This window comes from Dendrobium catenatum, unplaced genomic scaffold, assembly GCF_001605985.2.
Source record: "Dendrobium catenatum unplaced genomic scaffold, ASM160598v2 fragScaff_scaffold_201, whole genome shotgun sequence".
Taxonomy (NCBI): domain Eukaryota; kingdom Viridiplantae; phylum Streptophyta; class Magnoliopsida; order Asparagales; family Orchidaceae; genus Dendrobium; species Dendrobium catenatum.
The window spans coordinates 166,848-190,016 of NW_021318663.1; the positions used below are offsets into that span (position 1 = coordinate 166,848).

The 23,169-nt window shown below is 33.0% G+C and overlaps 2 protein-coding genes across 2 annotated transcripts in view; one reads left to right on the plus strand and one right to left on the minus strand.

Moving 5' to 3' along the window:
* Positions 1-8,102: 8,102 nt before the first annotated feature.
* On the minus strand, positions 8,103-12,326 carry LOC110102676 (protein MAO HUZI 4, chloroplastic). The gene is made up of 6 exons (XM_020831111.2): positions 12,142-12,326; positions 11,488-11,710; positions 9,785-9,885; positions 9,499-9,627; positions 8,599-8,687; positions 8,103-8,464 (listed from the first exon to the last, which is right to left on the minus strand). The coding sequence occupies exons 1-6, from the start codon at positions 12,175-12,177 to the stop codon at positions 8,332-8,334; spliced, it is 711 nt and encodes a 236-aa protein (XP_020686770.1). The 5' UTR covers positions 12,178-12,326; the 3' UTR covers positions 8,103-8,331.
* A 10,139-nt stretch (positions 12,327-22,465) lies between these two features.
* Positions 22,466-23,169, plus strand: part of LOC110102670 (synaptotagmin-4) — a 48,366-nt gene continuing 47,662 nt past the window's right edge. The window contains exon 1 of the mRNA XM_020831104.2: positions 22,466-23,109. Coding sequence (XP_020686763.1) covers positions 22,921-23,109 — 189 coding nt within the window. The 5' untranslated portion in view covers positions 22,466-22,920. The remainder of the gene's footprint in view (positions 23,110-23,169) is intronic.

Consider the following 23,169-nt stretch of genomic DNA (forward strand, 5'->3'; position numbering starts at 1 on the left):
GATGTAATCGTTTGTTTGGAAGCTCGATAAAGCTCGTTTGTTAAGTTAATAAACATCTAAAAGTAGAGCTCATTTATAGCTCGTTCATGTTTGTTTGTTTAAAGCTCGATAAGCACTAAACGAACGAACGAACATGAACTGAACATGAACATTCATTAATTTAAATGAATCAAACATGAACACAACAAACATGAACCAAACTTGAACAACTAATATTAAATGAACACAAACATGAACACTCACATACTCGGCTCGGCTCGGTTCGTTTGCAGCCCTAAAGTTATGTTGAAATCTCATTGGGAGGCCATTGACATGACAGATGGTGGTGCAAAAACCCTATTTGATGGAAAAGAGTTTGAGGAATTCGTGATGGGGAAGAGCATCATTTTATGGAAAATTTAACGGTAAGGATGAAAAAAATATATACTTTTAGTGTTACTTAATTGAGTATTAAGTAAATATATGATAAGATTTAGATGTCAAATATGTAAATAAGATTAGTTTGTAGGCTGTGTATCTAAATCCTCAAAATTAAAAGAGGAACTGAAAAGATAAATTATGCAAGGATGATGTATTAACATCACATAATAAATTAGAGATAGAGTAAAAAAGCATATGATCAATAGAGCAAATTAGAAGTTGGGCAAATACTGCCCAAAGGTTAATAAAGACTTGTAAAGGAATACAATTGCACATTTGCACTCAAGCAAAAAGAGAATAGGATTCAATAACAACCAGTTGAATAGAGGTTTAGAGTGCATCAAGGTAGTCTAAGGCTTTCGTTTGGGACGGTTTTCTTACTGTTTTTTGAAGTAGTTTCTAATACAAAATTTAAATTTTTTGTACTTAAAAACTATTTTAAAAAACAGTAAGAAAGTTATCCTAAATGAAGTCTAAATCACAAGGATCTGGCAAGCTATCATTATCCAATCTAAATTTATGCAGGGTGAAAACCAAGACTCAAAGAAAGCAAGATCAAATGAGATTGCAAGAACGACCGACCAGCCATGAAATCAAATCCCAACAACGAAGAAGACCCAAAAAAACAGCTTCCAGTCATAAAAAATAGTCGATATTGGAGATTTTGTTTATAAAAAGAATGACTGGGAAGTAGTAAATCCATATGCTAAAACATTTGCAGTAATGAGCTGAGCCATTGGAATGTAGAAATTTACACAAAAATTTTACCTTGGAATCGAGGTTCAAGTTAGAAAGAGAAGGGGTCCTGAGTTCTCAATTTTCTAGAGGGGTGGAAGTATTAGCCCAGGAGATGAGGTGAACATTTTTAAGGCATTACATCTTCGAAGATAAATCTGTAGCAAAGACTTTCAATCTTCCTAATAATAGCGCATGAAACAAAAGAGATTTGGCACAGTACATAATCAGTCTCCAAATAAAGTGATTTATAAGCTGAAGTCATCCAACAAAAGCTATAACAATTGGCTATATAAAGACAAAAATAGAAAAGCAGGAAGCAAAATGTTGGTGCCAAAGCCAATTAACCCATGAACATCTGACATGTGACAGATGAAAACATATTAATGCTGCAAATGACCACAAAATTTAAGATAATAACACTAAAAAGGATATTAACAAGGAGAGAGAGGTATTAGAGCATGCCGACCAAACAACTCTCATATTTTTTTCCCAAAGACCCAAAGGGTATTTAATCAGGAGAGTTGCAATTTTCATAGAATAAGATAGATGAAGTCGGGATCTTCTATGTAATATTGAAGATGTTTCGCTATAAAAAAGGATGAGTGGGGAGGAGTTCAATACATATGCTGAAATATTTTCACTTGCACTACGAATTAAGAGAGCCCTTAAATGTAGAAAATTTCACAGAAATTTTACCTGACAAGCGAGGTTCATTTTAGAAAGGGAACGGATCCTGAGTCCTTTTTCTATAGGGGAAGAAGTATGAGCTCAGTAGATGGAAGTGAACCTTTTTAAGGCAGCACCACCAACGAACAAAAATTTAGAGATCTGGCACAGTAAGTGATCAGGCTCCAAATTGAGTGTTTTATAAGCTGAAATTTTCCCAAAAAAAAAAACTAGAAACTTAGGCCTCATTTGGGACGGCTTTCCTGCTTCCTAAAGCAGCTTTTTAATACAAAAATATATATTTTTTGTACTAGAAAGTTACTTTAAGAAACAATAAGAAAGCTGTCCCAAACAAAATCTTAGTTTTCTAGTCATCAAGTAAAATGGGGATTTTGTCTAATAACCATTGATAAACAGAAAGCTGAAAGAGGTGAGATAAATAAATGCTCAAGCATTTAAAGCAAGGTTGGATGATATATGATGGGAAGATGGAAATTGATAAGAGAAGTGTTTCTATAAGAGAGAAGCAAATGATGCTTTTTTTACTAATGACATTGAGTTTGGTTGGGAAGTGGAAATGGTTGAGATAATAGCATAGGTTGTTAAGGTTATCCTGATCAACCTAACAAAAGACTAGAAAATGGTCCGCACACATTTAAATAGCTAAAAATTTGTCTCTGAATAATGAAAGCAGACTCAACAGAGTGAATAATAAGGTAAAACAACCTTGTTTGGAAATGAATTTATAGAAACAATTCAAAAGAGAGAGAGTTCTAAAGTTAAATATCTCTTCTGCAGGGATATATTTAGGGATGAGGATAATAAAAGTGGCCTTCACAATCCTAGGAAGCTTTTTAGCTTTAAAGAAAAGATCGATGGCCACAAAAACTTGAACCCAATACTTTCCCAAAGAAAAGAGAAGAATTTCAATGTGAAACTATCAAGCCTAAGAATTGAGTTATTAGAAGATTAAAAGACTGACTGTTTAATGTCCTACAAACAGGCATACAGACTTGAAGATCTGTAAGAGAGTTCAACTAAAAACCTAATAGAAAAAAAAGATTTGAAGAAGACGAATAAGTGCTGAATAAGTCCTAAAGTAATGGATAACAACCTTAGCAATATTTGTCAAAGAAGTGAAAGTACCATGAAGTGCAAACTCTTTAATGATGTTTAGGTTCATCCTACCTATAATCATAGGCTAAAGGAGGTGCAAATCATCTTTAACCCTTTTTTGAGATCCTATAGATTTTGACACTCTAGAAAACATGTGTCAATAGGGCCAGTTGATCATTAATGTTTTTGGCCTCATATTCAAGGAGGGATTGGTGTATTAGATTCCAGAAGAAAATGATCTTGAGTTGTTTTCCTTTGAGCTGGTTGCAATAGTTGGCAATATTGGAAGCAAAAAAACACTCTTAAGACTTTAAAGCAACCTTGAGCATCATATGTCTTTTGATAAAAAAACAAAAAAAGGTATGCTTAGATAAACTTGATCCATATTAAAGAAATAGATTCATTAAACTTGTTAAGCAGCAACAAAAAATTTTAAAAATAAATCTATGATAGATATGAGTCCTGGATCTGGCGAAGGTGATGGTGGGAGAGTGATCCCAATATTAAATAGGTAGAATTATAGCATATAATATAGGAAAGATGTCTAACCGAGATGGGTTGATGAGGATTAGGGGTTTAGGTGAGAGTCAAGCAGCCGGCTTATAAGCCAACTCAAGCTCGACTCACTAACAAGCTTGTGTGTCAAGTTTATCAAACTTCAAGTTCAAGCTCATAATCAAGTTTTCATATTATAAGGCCTCGAGATTGAGGTTAATGAAACTAAACTTGGAAGCTCACGAAGCTACTTGATTAATTTCAAATAATTATAACTTACTCATGTAGTTTGCCTGGGCCTCTTTTTTTGTTTTTTCATTTCCCGTTAACCCTCTTACCAAGAAGGCAAGAAGCCTTCAGAAAGAAGAAAAAAATTAACTTTTCGTGTTTCGTAATCCCCTTGATCCAAAGTTTGATTACACCTTCACCCATCTTGTCCCCAAGCCCAGCATCACTGAGCTCTACAAACCTACAAGGCTGCCGACCAGCATACGCCTTCATACGTTCACCTTCTCCCCTTCATGCTTGTTTGCCACACAAACGACGGTTAGTCCAACAATTTTGAAGTTATCAAAGAAGGATGGACTAATGAACATCCACTCTTAGATCTGATTCTCGCCTATTATTTTAGATATTTTTATTTTCCCGCATTAAATTTTCATATTTTGGTTTTTTGAGAGCATGTTATAATTTCAAGGAGGAGTGTGGCGGTGATTATTACAAAAAAGCTGTGAGCAAGTGAAAATTAAAACTATAAGGCTTTTTGTTCATTATGTGTACTTTGAGGAGACTTTTTTTTCATATGTTTGAACTTTGAAGCGATTTCATTCATCGTAAGTTCCAGCGATAGAGAAACAGGAGTCATTTCTTTTAAGTTAATATGCTAGTAGCATTTGCTTCACCACATAGTGTTGATGAACTTGGGTTCAATAGTCATGAGACATAAATTTTGGTCCCTAAAAAACAATCAAGCTCCAAATTGAAAAATCGCACAAAATTATTGTGCCAATACCTTACCAATCCCATTAAAGCTCTGAACATTCCAAGCAACTAAGGTTGAGTAATACATGAGGAATTTGTTGGGTTAAAAGCAAGGTTTTAAATATTGGACCGGACCACCGATTCGACCGGTTCAACTGTGAATCGGTCATAAGGCCGATCGGTCTATCCTGAAAACCACTTCTGTATCAAACCATCCAGAACCGGCCAGAACCCCCAGTTCAACCGGTAAACTGATGAACCAATCCCGGTTCCTTTGAATCAACCGGTTCAATTGCCTAATTAATTAAATAATTAAATAAAGTAATATATTACATTAAGAATTAAATATTAAATAATATTCACATATTAACAAATTAATTTAAATTTAAAATACTTAATTTTTAAATAAACATTAAATTCTTATCATAATTATTTTATTAATAAAATTTATATTAAATTTACAAATTTACATGTAAATTAAATTTATATTAAATGTGAATAAAATTTAAAAATTAAATGTATTTAAAATTAAAATTATAGAAACTATTGTTTATGTATGTTTTTTTTAGTTACAACTTACAAATTTATATTTTTGCATGATTATTATACCATTATTATTTTATTTAGATAATATTTTAATAATTTTAATATTTATTATATCATATGGTTAAACCTCAGTTCAACCGCAATCTAACCATTGAACCTTGAACCTATGTCCGGTCCAATTTTCACAACCAAGATGAACGGATGGCTTTGATGGTTGAATAGTGTTTCTAGGAGGAGCCAAGAATGGGTACAATAAAGGGAATAAGTGAAGGGGGCAAGAGGAAATGACGGGGAGATTTTAATTGTGTACTATTTGAACTTGATGGAAAGTTAAGATTAGGAATATATGTAGAGGGAGGAGGAGTAGGAGGAGGTGGGGGAATAGATATAGGGTCATAGTTGATTGTGCATTGGGTAGGAGGAGAGCATGTTGGGGGTCTATAAGAAGTTGGATGGGGATGATAGTGTCTCCTTGCTCTGCAACTTCAACTTCAACTTCTACCCCTAAATTGATCTAGGATGAATGATGTGGGAGGTTTGGGTTTAGCGGGACAATGATCAAAAGTATTAAATAGAACCACAACCGTAAGCGAAGGAGGTAAGGGGAGGGTGGTTTTCAGTCATAAATGACTTTTAGCATTTATTTCTGCCAATCAAATTTAAGATGAATTTCTTGAGGCAAAGAGGGACGCTTGAACACAAGCAAAAGCAAAATTCAGTGTGATCTATTTATAGTGAAGGAGTCCAATACTAAAGATTTGCAAACTTTATTGGTAATCTTTGAGATTCTTGAAGGGTTTCAATAACATAAGAGAATATTAGGAAATTTGATCCATAAGCGAATATAATAGAGATCAAATCTAAAAATTTTCAAGTCATGAGATCACCTATGTAGCATGGAGGCCTTTTACAAAAAAACTTATGGACCATAAGTAATATAAAAATCTTATTTGCTTGTAAACTTAAATTAAAAGAGAAGCATTCATTCATAATGAGAGCATTAAAATTACATTAAAGATTCCATGCTTGGTAGAATAAAGAAAAGCACCGTAATAAGGCATCTGACCAAGCAAGTAATTATTAGCCCCTCTTTTAGCTTAACAGGGGACTTGTTCTAGCCTTTAATAATTCAATGTGGTTAAGTGAATCAACCAATCCATTAGAGCACCTAGAATCTAGATAGTCTAGAACTATCTAATAAACCCTAATACACCCTAGTCTAGCAAAGGCTTAGGCTCAACTTTAGTATTGAAATACTAGGATTTACCTCAATCTAACACGACTTTACTTGTCTTGGTCTAACAAGGTCTAAGCACACCTCAGTCTAGCAAAGCTCAACTTAGTTTAAAAAGGCTTAAACCTAGGTTAGTCTAGCAAAGCTAGACTAAACTCATCATAAACATAAGACTTTAATAAGCTAAGAATGAACTTAAACATCTCTAAGTAAAGCCATCAGTGGTCTATATATACACCATGATAGGTTAAACCAACCAGTCAACCTAAACCAACCAAATAGATTGTAAGTGATCTAAGGACTTAAGTCAGTGAAAACTTTTAAATAGAATGAAGCTAAACTATTACATATCAAGGCATCTTTTGGGATAATGATTGACATTTCTTCAAAAATTTTGAAGTTAAATGTGTTCATACTGGACCCACTATAATCTAAAGAATTATTTAAGCTAGCATTAATGTATGAGTAAATGTTTTCTATTGCCTATAAATCAAGACGGAGTTGCGCTAATTCTAAAAAGCTAAAATACGATGATGTTTGTTGCGTACTAAAAAATTTGGGTCGATAGAGATTGTATTTCACGCCTTAGCAATGCACAAAAATTCAACACAAACAGGTAAAAATGATAGGACCGGAGAATTTTTTACTTGGAAAACACATAAAGGGTAAAAGCATGGGGGTCCAGTTGCATAATTCACTATGTAATAGGTGATACAAAAATCCTCTTTTCTTCATTGTTGAAGAAGAGAAAAGTACAAAGATCAAATATTCAAATCTTGATATATTCTAGATATGTTGGAGTTTCTGATGTCGATCGTCGGTGGTGATGGTGGTGGCCGTCGACAACGATGATGGCTAAAAAATGTAGGAGAGCGAGAGCTCTATCGTTTTTCTCATCTTCTCCTCCTTTCTCTCTTTTTTCCTCCCTCTTTCTCTCCTTCATTCCTACCCTCTCAGCTTTTTTCCTCCTCCTTTCTCTCCTTTTTTCCTACCAAAAGTAATGAAGAGTTTATTTATAGTTTTTTGAAAGTGGCATGGCTAGTCAATAGGGAGAAGATCAAGGGCATGTTGGGAGTGTTTCAATGGATGGCCGATATTAACTCCCTTGATCATGGATCGTTTATCAAGCTTTTGATTGTCTTAATGATGTCAGGATTCTGCGATCTTGGGCTCGTTGGATTTGTCACGTCAATCTGCTCGATTCGACTATAAACACATCACATTTAGATATCATTTGGTCATCCAATTTATGCTTTGAACCTTCTAAATAGGCTTCAAACCCTCAATTTGGACCATTTGGGCTCGGATTGGACCAATTTTGGTGTCCTTGGGTTCCTTTCTTCAAGACATTCAGTTTAACTATAAGTTTGTTGAAATCGAAGTTTGGATGGTCTCAAATTTAATTTTGGAAGTTTATGATTCATATTTGCATCAAGATTTGTGCCTGATGAAGATAACGTTTTGATGACATCTCAATGCTAAATGCAATACCAAGCTATATTTGTTAATTCTCTAAAAAATCTAAGGCCTCTTGTGTATATAGGTGGAGTAACCATAGAGCGACCAAAAAGCCATGATCATTATTTGTATCAATTTAGGTCTAGATGGTAATTTACATTATTGCATGGTCAAAATATATATTTTGCAATGTTTGGCGTGTATTAAATAGAACCCAACTTCAATATGACTACTGAGTGAAATTCAATTTCAATGCAAATTATAATATTAATTGCTTTTAATATTATTTATTCTATAATGACCAAAAATTATTGGATCAGTAAATGCTGCATTCATAAAGTATAATGTATATGACAAGCTCATGTCTGCATATGAATAATGATATACAATCCAAATTTAATTTTAGGCATCGCACTATTCATTGAATTATTGCTGATGAAATAAAAGATTAATCTGTTCAGAAGTCATAAATCATGTAGTGACCATTAATTATTTCAAGTTCATTTGTACTGAAGAGAGTTGAATTTAACTTACGATATATCCATCAATGCCCAAAACTTGCAAGCCTGCCAATGATCACACATCCCGCCAACGCAAATAGAGAAAGTATAAAGTTTATCCACCATTACACTGAAAAGTAATCTTGAAAAATAACTGGAACCCTCTGCATTAATTTGTTAATCCGAGTATGCCTTGGCCAAAACCTTAGTGATGACATGGATTATTATTCCAATCGGACAGAAAAGAAGGCATAAAGAGACAGAATGCCGAGTTTCAACATTGTTCTTGATACCATCATAATAAACCTGTCTGAAAATCATAAAGATAACTGTATATCAGAATCCTAGACACATTGTACTCATAGAAAAACAACGCATTAAAATAGACATTTTCCTAAGAAATTGAATTTGAAACAAGACATTCAAAGTATCATGAAAAAAAACCTGGCAGCATAAAGGTCTATGGCTAGCAAGTGAATCCATGCAGAAGCCAAGGTCATTTCATTCATAAACATCTTTGATATACCAGGTAACTGCATAATACAGAAAAATTAAGAAGCAGATCCTATATTCAATAAATGGAGTCATTATGTTGTGCTTTCATTTATAAGGTTTTCAATTTTCCAATTTTAAAACCTATATATCAATGTATTTTTCCACCTCCGTAAGGCTCTGTTTGTTTTGAAGGAATTTAAATAGAGGAAATGAAAATGAAAAGAAAATGGAAAAGGTAAAGGAATTGTATTTAAATTAGTTTTCACTCGCTTGTTAAGTATAAGAAATTGAGTGGAAATTTTTTTTCTGTTTAATTGATGAAAAATCAAACTTTTGTTTCTAATGAGGTGTGAGCCACAATAATGAGCCGATATTTTTTTTTTTTTTATTTTCAGTAGGATTGGATAGGAAATTATGGATAGAAAAATGTATTTGTTAATATTTTAAAAGTAAATTTAATTTTGGGGCAATCACAGAAATAACAACCAAATAATCTTGTATATTTACATAACTAACACTCAATTACCTCAATTTACAATAGTACCACTCAAATCTCAAAAAAGCACAACAAAATTTCAACCCATATTTTTATTTTTCACTAAATTATCAATGATTTAATAGTAGCGAGAATAAATACAAAGATTTAACAGTTCAATCTAAAAACATAGGGATTATAAGCATAGTAAATAAAGAAGTTTTAGATGGTATGCATATAAATCTCCCTTGAAGTTTTTATTATTTACATCTGAACAAAAACCAATGTGAAATTGTATAAGTAAAATTCATTTGCAATCCCTTTCAGTTCCTTTAAACAAAATAAACCCTAAAAGTCAAAACTGAAATTTTTACCTCAGGAAGCCAATATTTACTAGCAAACATCAACCGCAGTGTGTCAGGAGACCATGAATGATAGAGAAGGAATGCGTAAACAAGTCCAAGCACAACATAAGGTAAATCACTCTTCATAGCCCTTCTTGTCTGCATATTTTTTGAAATAAAATTGAAACAATTATATAGTTTTTTTGAGGAAAAACATTTCTATGCAGCACAATCACTTTCTTCTGGTGATGAGCACTGTACAGCTTGTATCAGCTTATAGAAGAAAACAGATAACGACATCTATATATGCACTTGCCAGAGTAGCATTAGGTGCAAGAACCATAAGCGTGTAAAAGGGAAGCACAGAAACGGTAGCCCAAGTGAATGCATTACTGGCGATCATTGAACTTGTAAGCCCTGCGAGGAGAATGGGCTTCAGTGAGAAAGAAAATTTTCAAAAGGAACTTGCACAGATTAACGGCTTAGAATGGTAGAAACTCGCCGTTAATCAAGATAATGTGAATAGTATAAACATGTGATCAACAATAGTTATATAATGATTGCTAGAAACAAAAATAAATAAACAAGATGTTTTGCTCTACTAGGATAATAACGAACAATTAATGTGGCAATAAGTTGTGAAAAAGTTGGGACAGCAAAAACAAGAAAATATTTAACTAAACCAGATGTTTGAATGTCCTAAGCTCTCTTGTTTTTTACGAAAAAAGGCATGTTGAACTGAACTTTTCAATTATTAAAGCACGCCCATGTGTTCATTAAATTTGTAATTTGTTGCATCTCTAATAAAGAATGCCAACTGAAGGCTGACAATAAATAATAACATTATATTGTTATACATCGGGACAAAATGAAGAAAAAAGATTCATGTAGTCAATCCTACAATGGGATAAAAACTTGATGATATTGTTGTTGTTATATGCCATTAATGTTTTAGAGCATCTGTTGGGGAATGAACAACCTTAGACAAGCTCCTTGACGATTCTACCAAATATTCCCAATGATATATTTCATAAATCAAGTTCAAGTTCGAAAAGCTTGAAGAATGTCCTGAAAACCAGCAAAATTTACTGAACTGCAAGCACATTGATCGCAATATGTTGACCATATAGGCCCATGTAGGGCACATGCAAAAAGGTTCATACCCAAGAGACACAGTTAGAAGGGACACTGGCTTAAAGAAACACATGCTCAAAACAAGCCTCACCTCAAGAGGCAATGGTCAGAACCAATCGGTGAGAAAGCATATATTTGTCTAAGTGGAGCTTGCAACATATGAGCTAGCCTCTGGAGGATCAAATCAAAGATGAGCTCATACCTGAAAAGTTCATATATAGGACTCACCTCGACAAGCCTTTGCCCTAATGAGCGCAAGGTCCAGGAGGATCTACTCCTCTTAGTAGTTAAATCTCATAAGAATAGTTAACAGATCAACCATCTTCACCATATAACAAATATAATTTTTTTTTTGCATTATGGAAACCTTTAGGGGCTATTTGATTGCAAGATTTATCCAAGATTCAAGATAAATCTTGTTAAACTACTACCTTTTTATATCACATTTTCCACTTGTTTTAAGCTAAATATTCGATTTAATAAACCATAAAATAAGATTTAATAGATGCATGACAACTCTCCTCAATATGCCTCTTTTTTCTCCTTCATTTAAATCATAAATCTTGAACATATTTTCCAAACTATTTACTAAGATTTAATAAGATTTAACATCTATCATGCCAAACAATTTTCAGGATTTAAAGCTTGCAGAATCTACTAAATCCTAATTTAGACAAACAACTTTTTTTACAAAATCTTGAGCTATAATTCAGCCAACACAGTGTTTTCCAATATAAGGTAAGCTTGTGCTTTTAAGAAAACAAGCCATAAACATAAGAAGGTTAGTAGAAAAAACTGAGCAATGCACCCACCCAATAAAATCCACAACCATATAGAAAATTCATTTTCACCGTAGATTATTTCAGTATATAGCTTTATTCTTACAAGAAGCTGAAACAACGAAGTCTTTTGAATTGCTGATATTTCTTTGAAAGACTTTTGGAGTTACGAATCTTGATCCACCCAAAAAGGTACATTGAACCCTGATATTGCAAGCTTTGGAAGTGAATCTTTCGCCAAGAATTTCTTTGTTCAAAGTTCCGAAAACAAAAAAGGATTGTTGCTCTGCCACAATGGATGGCTGCACGGCTCTGCACAAAATAGGAGCCTAAACAAAAGTGGCAAGCAAAGCCGTTTTAGTCGAACTCACAATCCAATAGCCAAGGAGGTTCTTTTTAGGGTTTAGTATGGTCAGCAGGGACACACGTACTACAGTTATATGCTCTTAGATAGAAAGAAAGCAGAAAGAGATAAATCAGAAATCAGTGCAACAAAAATAAAGAACAATGCTGAAAAAGAAAAATTCAAATTTCACTTGAAAATTAGTCTTTGAAAGCTAGACTCTCAAATTTGTTATATTTTCTGAGAAAACTCCATTTAATTTCTCCTCGGTGACACGAAAGGGAAATCAAAAGTATGGTATAAATCAGGAATTCAAGAAAATACCTACTTCTCAGCAAGTAGAAGTAATAGTTAGCAAATCAACCAAGCAAGAGAGAGAGAGAGAGAGGAGAGCGAGAAGAATGAGGGAGAGCGGACCTGCGGAGAGATCTGAGAGCAGAAATAAGGAGACATTCTGAGAGGCAAGTACAAAGCTTAGATGCCCATACTGCAAGTTAATTAAAGCTTCTACTCACAAAAAGAGTACAAGATTAAATTAAAAATAAGGAAATAATGAAAGGATCCGCAGCTTGAGGCTCAAAAGTCAAAACATATTTTATATTATGAAATTTGTTAAAAAATTGGAACTGAGATAGAAGCACAAAATAACCCGACGAACCGGAAACCGGGAGAGAACCGGCCACTTACGCCTTAATGCGATTTCCACCGTTTGATATTAATCATGCGGTATTTTAAGAATTTAAGTATTAGTAAAACATGTAAAGCTAAACCTAATTTTATTTTCTACCTCCCGTAACTCCCGAAGCCGACTGTCTCTGATTTTCTTCCTTCGTCACTGTTCGCTGCAGCTCCTCCTTCATCCTTTCGTCGCTGTTCGCTGCAGCTCCTCCTTCGTTGCTCGTCGTTGTAGCTCCTCCTTCGTCCATTCGTCGCTGGTCGCTGCAGCTCCTCCTTCGCCGTTCGTCGCTGCACCTCCTCCTTCGTCGGTGCTTGAATCATTGTAAGGTGAGGAGATTGTATACAAACTAAAAACCAAAAAATTGATGTTTAGTTTGATTTCAATCGTTGCTGGCTTTCAAAATTTGTTATGCGTTGATTTCAATCATTGATTAGGTTTAGTTTTATTTCAAACTAACATCAATCGTCGCTGTGATGTTTAAAGAATGGCTGTGATGTAATCTTTACAAAACTTAAAATCGGAGAGAAAATGAGAATGTGACAAAAAAAAAACTGAGAAATACTCTGATAACCAACTAGTTAGAAATTCTTAATTGTTCGTTATAGTTTAATATGAACACCATTTTTTTACTTAGATATACTAGGAGCACCATTAGTTACATATAAGTTCTTATTGGAAGTAATCGTTCAAGAAAGATATCTTATTACAGTTATGGAGTTAGATAATAAAGAAAAGCTAAATCTTACAAAACACTCATATTAGTATGCATCTTGAGAGGTTTATATACTTTTAGATTTGACTTTATAGTTGAAATTTTGAATGCCATGTTTCTTTTAACGCAGTTTTCATTTAAATTTTTTTTTTGAAATGTTGACACAATTTCACTAGTCCTATAAGGTTATTCTTATGAATTTGTGATTCAAGAAATTAATAATACAGATTTATATCAATTTTAGTTTAATTTATAGAGATGATTATTTTAGAAATTTATTAGGAGTTTAAGCATAAGAATTTCCATTAGATTTATTAATTTCTAAAGCCATGATTGATTCAAGTACACAAGGTATGTCATCTTCATCACATATATTAGTTCAAGCTATTGCATTTACTTATTATATGCATACATTTGATGTTCTTTGCACATCTAGATACCTGGCTGAATTAGAGATTCAGTATACCTTCTTCTAAAAAAAGCTGGCACAAACAAAAAATACAGGAAAATTTTGATTATACACTACATTAATGCTATGCATATAACATGTTGGTGTTTATTTTGTTCCATTGTTGTTTATTATTAACAACATAGAGTTCACTTTTCATGCTAAATATTGATCCATTTCAGATTTAGCAATTGCTAGATAGTTTTATGATAGTTTCATTCCATTCAATGCCATCAACTCACCTTTAGCACAAAAGGCTATTGATGTAGTTGATGCAATAGGACCTGGATACAAATTACCGTCTTACCACAGATTAAGAGTGAATCTATTACAGGATGCGAAAGAGGAATGTAAATTGCTAATTGAATCTTATAGAAGAATATGAAAATAAATTGGTTGTACATTGATGGCTGATGGTTGGACAGATACAAGAAATAGGGCATTAATAAATTTTCTTATTTATTGTCCTCGAGGAGTTTCATTTTTAAAATCAGTAGATGCATCTGATGTCATTAAAGATGCCACAACATTGTGCTCATTATTCACTGATATCGTTGAATGGGTTGGTCAGGAGAATATAGTTCATTTTATATCAGATGATACAATAAATTATAAGAAAGTTGTTGAGTTATTGCATGAAAAATATGGAAATATCTATTGGTCACCTTGTGCAACTCATTGCATTAATCTCATTCTGAAAGATATTGGAAGCATACCTTATATTATAGAACTAGTTATAAAAGCTTCAAAATTTACAATTTTTATTTATAACCATGCTTTTATATTGGCTTGGTTAAGAAAAAGGAAAGGTTGGATTGAAATTATAAGGCCATGAGTAACTAGATTTGCAACAACATTCATTACATTAAGAAGTGTCCATGATCATAAACATGATTTGCAAGCATTCATCACCAACAATGCTTACATTGATTCAAAGCTAAGTAAAACAATGAAAGGGAAAGAGGCAGCCTCAATTATTTTGGATGCAAAATTTAGGAATGACAGCTTCATAATTTCTAAATTATCAGGGCCCCTAATTAGGTTGTTAAGAATTGTTGATATAGATGAAAAGCAGCAGCCTCAATAACCTTTAAAGGTATATAATTGTTATTTATCTAAAAATCTTAAAAGGCCAAAGCCTTAAATTGTACAAAATTTGTATTCATCTAAAATATTAGACGTATATATGATGCCCAAAAATCTAGTTTGAAAGAATTACCTATTTTAAACCTTCTCACCAAAAAAAATATTTAATTTCATATAAACATCAATACATTGAGCAATTTCCTAAAGTCAAATACATAATAGTTAGGGGTGTCAAAATCGAGTCACGGGTCGGGTTCGGGTCGAACCCGACTTGACCCAGACCTAAATGGGTAAACCCGAACCCGACCCGTTTAGGGAAACGTCACTTTTCAAGACCCGAACCCGAGTTCGGAACAACCCGGATTGATCCGCCGACCAGTTGCATAGATATAGCAAGTTACAGGAAACCAACCCAGTTACCCAGGTAGCAAAGGATTCAAAAACGAAACCACGACGTGCAGGTGAATAAAAGGCAACCAAGACAGCAACATAGGAAAACCAAGAGTCCAAGACAGTAAACAAGGCAAACCAAGACAGCAATTCAATAACTTATAAATTAAACCTTATTCCAACAACTTATAAATTAAACAAACTTACAAATAGTCAAATTATACATCATAATTCATAAAAATTGAATGAACAAATAAATTACATATCATATATATAATTTTACAAACATATAATTTCACAAATTACAAATCACAAAGTTGTAAATTACAATTTACAAATATAACTTTGACTATTTGAAGAACTCAGAACTCTGGAGACTAGAAGTTATTTGCATGCCCTCATGGAGATTTACGCTAACTACAAAAAATATAAATAGTTAAATTGATATAATTATAAATTCATGAATTAGTTGAAAGCTTCAGTCATTAGCTCAGATTAACCCTCTAAATAATTCATCAAATAAGGAAATGTGAGTCAACAATACAATTTTTTAAAGTTGCGGTATTGTCATCCAAAGAAGCATTTTGTATTTTTGAGTTATATGTAGTATCTATTTGATTAAACGATAACACAAATGTCACCTAGTTGCAATAATTTTTTTCTCCAAATGACTTCACAATTAATTTAGAAGGGTACTCATCATCGCTACTCAACTTTCAAAGCTCTTGAAAACAACCCAGCATTTGAACACATACAACAAGTAATAGAAAACCAACCCATGCAACAAAGGATTCAAAAACGAACCATGACAGCCAGGTGAATAATAGGTAACTAGGATAGCAACACAAGGAAACCAAGAGTCCAAGATAGCAAACAAGGTAGACCAAGACAGTAATTTAACAACTTATAAATTGAACCTTATTCCACCAACTTATAAATTAAACAAAATTAAACAAGACACATTCCCAATGAAACCAAAACAACATCCCAGGAAAACCAACCCAACAACCCAGGCAACCAAGACAACATTCCAGGGCAACTAAGACTTCAACCCAGGGAAACAAACCCAACAATCGGGACAACCAAGACACCTTCACAGGGAAACCAAGACATCATCACAGGCAACCCAACCCAGCAACCCAGGCAACCAAGACAACATTCTAGGGCAACCAAGACAAAAACCCTGGAAAACAAAGCCAGCAACCGGGGAAACCAAGATAGTTTCCAAGGCAACCGAACCCAACAACCCATGCAATAAAGACAACATTCTAGGGCAACCAAGATAGCAACCTAGGGAAACAAACCCAGTAACCAGGGCAACCAAGACACATTCCCAGGGAAACCAAGATAAGATCTCAGCCAACTTAAACCAGTAGCCCAAGGAACCAAGACAACATTCTAGGACAACCAAGATAATCCAAGGAAACTAACCCAGCAACCGAGGTAACCAAGACACCTTCCTAGGGAAACCAAGACAGCATCCTAGGCAACCCAATCCATGTAACCAAGACAATAGTGAACAAATCCAAAAAATTCACCATAAATTATTGGAACCAAACCCAACCCAACAACCTAAATAACATGGAACAAACAATGCAATGTAGCAAAAATTGTGTCTTCCAACAGCATAACATCAACTAAAATAAAATAATATGTAGCCAACTTGTAGTTCTTGAAACTTAAAAGGAAATATAAATAGGCATGAAATAACTAATAGGCAAGCTCTGTATCACTTATGTTCATCCAACAACTGAGCTTTCACCAAGCTCTCTATCACTTCTATTCACATCTAAATTAAGGATATCATCAATTACTACATCAAGTTTTGGGTCATTTTCTGCTACAACACAACGAGATAAATGATTTTAAGATCTTAAATAAATGATAAAAATATAAAATTGCTTTAAGATGAACGAATAATCACCATGTTCTCCGTATAACCAATCCTTAGCACAAATTAGTGCCTCGATAATATCATGTTTCAATGCACTTTGATATTGATCTAAAATTCTACTGATATTGCTGAAGACACTTTTAGATGCTACTATTGTTATTGGAATGTATAGTACATCATGGGTCATAGCTGAAACACTAGAAAATCTATATTGGTTCCCTTGCCAGAACTTCAAAATATCTAAATCTACATTGCTATCAAGCTTAGGTTCATCTAGGTAAATGTTTAATTCAGATTTCCTAGGTGTAAAAGCACCCTTCTGAAATGAATCAAAATCCTATTTTTGAAAAGGCATTGGAACAAAAAATGAAAAACAATTGAAGTTGCAAATATATATTTATGGACACAAAATCTGCATAAACTTTGACTTAATCATTGGTAATGAATGCTCTATGAAGGAAACCTTTGTACTTGCTCCAAAGCATTTGAACTTTTTTTTAATGAAAGATTCCTTATTAAACCATAGTTAGCAAATAATGAAATTAACTTAAGTTTCACCTTCCTCAATCCAAAGAGGTAATTGCCACCATACAATCTCTGATAACACCACTCAACGAAAGTCATTTTATATTTCGAAACTAGAATCACTGCTATTGCCAAAATATCACTGAATTCAGACCAGTATTTTTCAAACTTTACAATCATTCATGCTACCATTCTCTTTATGGATTGATGCCAATTTAACATTTCATTTTTTTAGTTTCCATATACTATAGGAATATAGGGAAAGTACAAATTTGTTGTAGGGTATTTAGACATAAAAATTAGATAAGTAATTTCATAGAATGGTGCCAAAAATTTGCTAATCTCTTCAACTTTTTCCTATTCAGAAGATGTTGGATAATTCTTATAATTTGAATCCACCAATTCTAAATATTGAAAGCACACTTAACGATATGTGATGTGCAACGTACATGAAAAAAATCACCATCGCATAATAAGCCACCACGTAAATTCAAATGATTTATTAGATAATTAACTAAAGTATTATTTGCGGAAGCATTATCCATAGTAATACAAAATAGCTTGGTTCTTATTTTTTATTTAACCAAAAGAGACTGTATCTTCTCAAACAAAGTAATTCCATCATAGGGGGTGGCATGAATAAAAAAAAATTTCTTTTGCAACTGCCAATCATTTTCAATAAAATGAGCAGTTAAATAAATAAACCCATCAGTATTTATAGGAGTCCAGAGTTCTGATGTTAAGCAAATCCTGCTAGTGACTTTATATAATTATTCCTTTATATTACACTTCTTCTTAATGAATAATTTTTGGTAATCATTTGTAACAGTGTTTCTAGAAATTAATTACAAGTCCCGACGAATATACAATAAAAGTGCTCGGACTCCAACCCAATCAACACATTAAAAGAGAAAATCGTGCATAATGATAGAAGCAATGAACAAGTCACAAAATTTAGCATGTTCAAACTTATTATTAAACATAGACATCGAATATTCAATGTTGGTTTGTAAGATCAACTGTCATATATCATGCATACTTCTTTTCTTACAATTTTTTAGGTGGCATCTAAGATTACCAGTTCCATTTTTTGCTATCACATAAATAAGTACTGCCACATTTCTTATATTTACATTTTTAATTTTCATCTTTCATATTAGGTAACATCTCATAATGGCCCCAAACAACTGAGGACATCCTTCGTCATTTCTTAGTAACTGCATTATATAGCTCATTAGAGGGATATACAACATTTTCACATGTCCGGACTTCTTCATTTTCATCAAAAGAAAAATTCTTAAGAATGGTATTTGAATTCTCCATCTAACCAAAATATAAGAATATATTACAATGCTAATTCTAAACTATTTGTTAAATGTCTTATTTAAAAAAATACACATCGAGACCTTAACAGTCTCATTAAATTCTTCGTCAAATGCCAAAAAATAACTTCTCCAACAAAACAATTCAGACATAACATGTATAATTCAGAAAAAATATAAATACCAGCATAACTACCAGAAATAATAGCATAACAATTCAGTCATTAACTTATTGAGGGCTTTTATAGCACATGAATATAACAAAAATACTAACACTAATAACATCAACTCAGTATAACAGCATAACTGCCAAATGAATCCCCTATAAATATAGAAACACATTCGGAACACTCAGGTGTCAGCAACAATTCGCCCAGAACTCACAGAACCATCAACCAAGCATGGGTTGCTGAACAACAACTCAACAAACGGATAAATTAGAACAAAAAAAGAATATAAAAATCGCTCTCAAACCAGATTTAAATGAACATCAACTCATCAAGTATTCTGACAAAACAAACCCAAAGCAGAATGCATGCCAAGCCAGAAATGCATACCAAACTTTTCTAGATTTTAAAAAAACCCAACATAATATTCGAGATAACAACAAGCCAGCAAGACAACAACAAATTAGATAAACCCTAAAACTGAAAATTTCATATGGAACTTCGAAAAAATTTGATCAAACAACAAGTCAGCAAGATAAGCCTCTACTCTGCTCATAAATCAAGCTTCTAAAAGAAGAAAATAGAAAAAAGATAAGAGATATAACTATCGAGCGATGAAAGTATTTATGTTGAGCCAAACGAGATGTATATGATGAACACCACATACCAACAATATGCCAAGTGAGGGAACTGTTGACAGAGCCAGAGATCTAAGAAGATCCAAAGAGAAGAAACGAAAATGCCAGATGAAACAACGAAGGAGAGTAGAGGATGAAGCGGACGTGAATCGCTAGGAAGCAACTAGCCAGTCTAGCCCTACTTTAATCCCACTCGTTCGCGTCACCTGATCAAATGAAAATGCGCGGGTCAAAACGGGTTAGAACTCGGGCTATTGGGTTAACCCAGACTAGATCTGAAATTTAAAATGGTCATATTACTTAACCCGAACCTGACCCGTTTTGAAATCGGATTGGGTCAAACCCAAAATTTTCAGGTCTAGTTCGAATCAGATTTTCGTGTCGTGTCAAATATTGACACCCCTAATAATAGTCATGATTATAAGACATTTCATTTCACTTGCCACTTCTAAAGAATCATGACTACAAAAAATACAACGACAAGATTTACAAACCTAAACTAGCAACAAAAATAACCTCACTTCAGCAGCTCCTTGCTGTTCGTTCCTTGAAATCATATAAAAATTACATAATAAGACAAATGCTCAGTAGGTTATCAGATCTTACAACTATAGTCAATGAATAGAAATATCAATAATATGCATGTATTTATTCAATTCATATCAGTATAAATATGTAATAGTAAGAACATTTTAAAAATAATATGAACATTAATATAAATTGCTATATATGCATATAGTGTAACCTAGTAACCAATGATCAATAATCATATAAAGGATCAGTATAAATAATATCAATATATATATATATATATATAACATACCACAGCTTCGCGATGCTACATGCAGAAATCTTGGTTATTGTAGTAAAAGAACATATCGCTATCACGCTGTTATCCAGCGCTCGTAATGTCGTTGTGCTCATTAACACAACATCACAACACTCTAATGAATGTTTTTATTTTTATTTTTTAATTTTAATTTAATTCATTTTAAACTCTTTTATAAATTGTTGGGTTATTACAGCATAAGCCTCACAAGGAATAAAATTTTTATTCATGCAAGAATCGTAAAAACTCTAAGCCTAAAAAGATATAAGATTTATGCTCATCCAAACTCATAGAAGGCATAGGTCTAAAAAGTATAAGGTTTCTACTCGTCTAAATTTCTTAAAAGACATAGGCCCCATATGGTACTCAATCTTCATTGATCTAAAGATATCAAGTATACACATCGATTTACAAGTTTTGAGGGTATCGATGTTGGATAATATCCTTGTAAAAGTTTGTCCTACAACTAATCAAGTCTGGATATGTCATGTAGTTTCAAAGATATTGAAGGGTGTAGTCTTCTATAGAGGATATCTTCTAAAAAATTTTAGTCACTCTTACTTATTGATTGAGAATTCATCAATTATCACCTCACTTCAAATAATTTGATTACATAAATAAAAAAAGCTTGTATTGAAACATGAAATAAAAAATATTAATCTAAGGGCTAAATAAATAAAGTTTGATTTAAAAGTCACATAGCTATTGCTCGAACATGCATGATGTTAGCATATTTCTCATCACAATTACTAGAGAAAATTGTGGTTAACTCACTTTATTTATTAACCTCAACATTGAGGGAGGAGTCTTTAAATACTTGGTTGGAGTTAGACAATCCTTCAACATTTGCTTGAGTTTGGTAATGCATCAAATGAATAATTTTTAAGATGCCACAAATAAAACATTCTTCAAAATATTGATGCTTCTTGAACTTTATCTAAACTTCAAAAGTCTTTTCATAAGCTTCTTTTAATTTATTTGTTCATGGACCAAGCAATAAGGCACAAAAGATTTCTTAAAGTTTTCTGTAGCCTTCAAACTCTTGCCATAGCTTGGGCTTCCATGCAAACGATCTATTTCACTTGAAGTCTTTTACAACCTTCAAGGATTTAACTCCATTCCTAACTTTAAACTTTTGGGTTTTTTTTTTCTATATTAATTGGTATTACAATATCTTATTTACTACCAAGCAATTTTTCTTCAAGGCTCGTTGATTTCTTTGCTCTCAAAATATAAAAAAATATAATACCCAAAATATGCTTTATATATCATTTTAAACGTTATAGAAAAATATACAAAATTTAACCTTCAAATGTATAACATTCCTATTTTATGTATGTACCCCCATATCAATGAATAATATTTCATTATCTATCTTAATTTGACATGTAAAAATAAAATATAATTAAAATATATTTATGACATTACAAGTTAATTAAATAAGTCATATTCTAACTTTAAATTTTATACCAAAGCTCATGTAATACACATCTTTACTTTATTTGACAAACATATCATATTTTATTATGTAAAGATTAATTTGACCAAAAAAAATGAAATTGTTAGTTAGGGATGCATATTATTGGTTTTGAATGAAAAAAAATGAACCAAAGCAAATATATTTGATCACTTCGTTTCAATTTAAGAAATGATGATTTTGATATAGCTTTTCTTGATCTATTGGTTGAAAACTTTGATTATAAAAAAAGGTCTTATGTTCTAAGCTGACGTAGAATGTGTGAATTTATTTTAATTGACTGAAAAGTCCTAAAAAAAATACAATTTTGTTCTCTTTTACCTATTATTTGATTGAATTTAGTTTAATTTAGCAAATTTATCAACCAATCACCTTAAAAATATGTAAATATACTGTCTTATATATTTTCTTAAAAATAAATTGAGTAAAAACTAAGTGCCCAAATACAAATATTTGGTGGGGCCAATCCGTGCGGCTGTCCTTCTCATTATTTTTGGGAAAATTAACGCCACAATAAGCCTGAGTGTAATGTTACTGCTTTCTGCTACAATAGACCTTTAACTTTCTAATGCTTTTAGAAACGAGTTCTGTTCTTCCGTTCTGTGGAAGCCAAAGCTCCCAGTGGCAGCCTCCCATGCCTTTGGATGGGATGGGAAAAATTTCAAGTTGGCCAAGTTTTGGTCAAATCAGGATTAATTTGTTCAATAAATGATTTTTTTAATTCGTCGGAGAGAGGTTCCTGTTGACCTGGATTGCAGATGCAGAAGTCGTTGGTCCAAAAGCGCCATTTTCTTGTTCCAGCTTGGAGACTCCACACCGTCAATTCTTTTCCCCTCTTCTAGAATTTGATTTGTTGCTCATTTCTCATGATTAGAAGAGATTTGACGGCGTTGGAAGAGGAAACAAAGATCAAGACGCGGATATGGTGAGCCTTATTCTAGAAATTGGTTTCTTGCTCATATCCTACGGATTAGAAGAGATTTGAGGGTGTTGGAGGAGAGAGGGAGGACAAGAGAGCAAGACGTGGAGATGAATAGAAAGAGGATGAGGAATCTCTACGCCAAGGAGGCAGTGGAGTTCTTAAACCATGTAATCGAGGAGAAGCCGCTGCTGCCCTTCTTGATACCTTTAGGGTTTTTCGCATGGGCTATCGAACGTTGGCTAGTTCCCTTCTCCAATTGGATTCCTATGGCGTTTGCCGTCTGGGCTACTATTGAGGTGGGCTGGAATTTTGCTTTGAATGAAAAGTGGGTTCTTGCTTTTTATGAATTATGGATT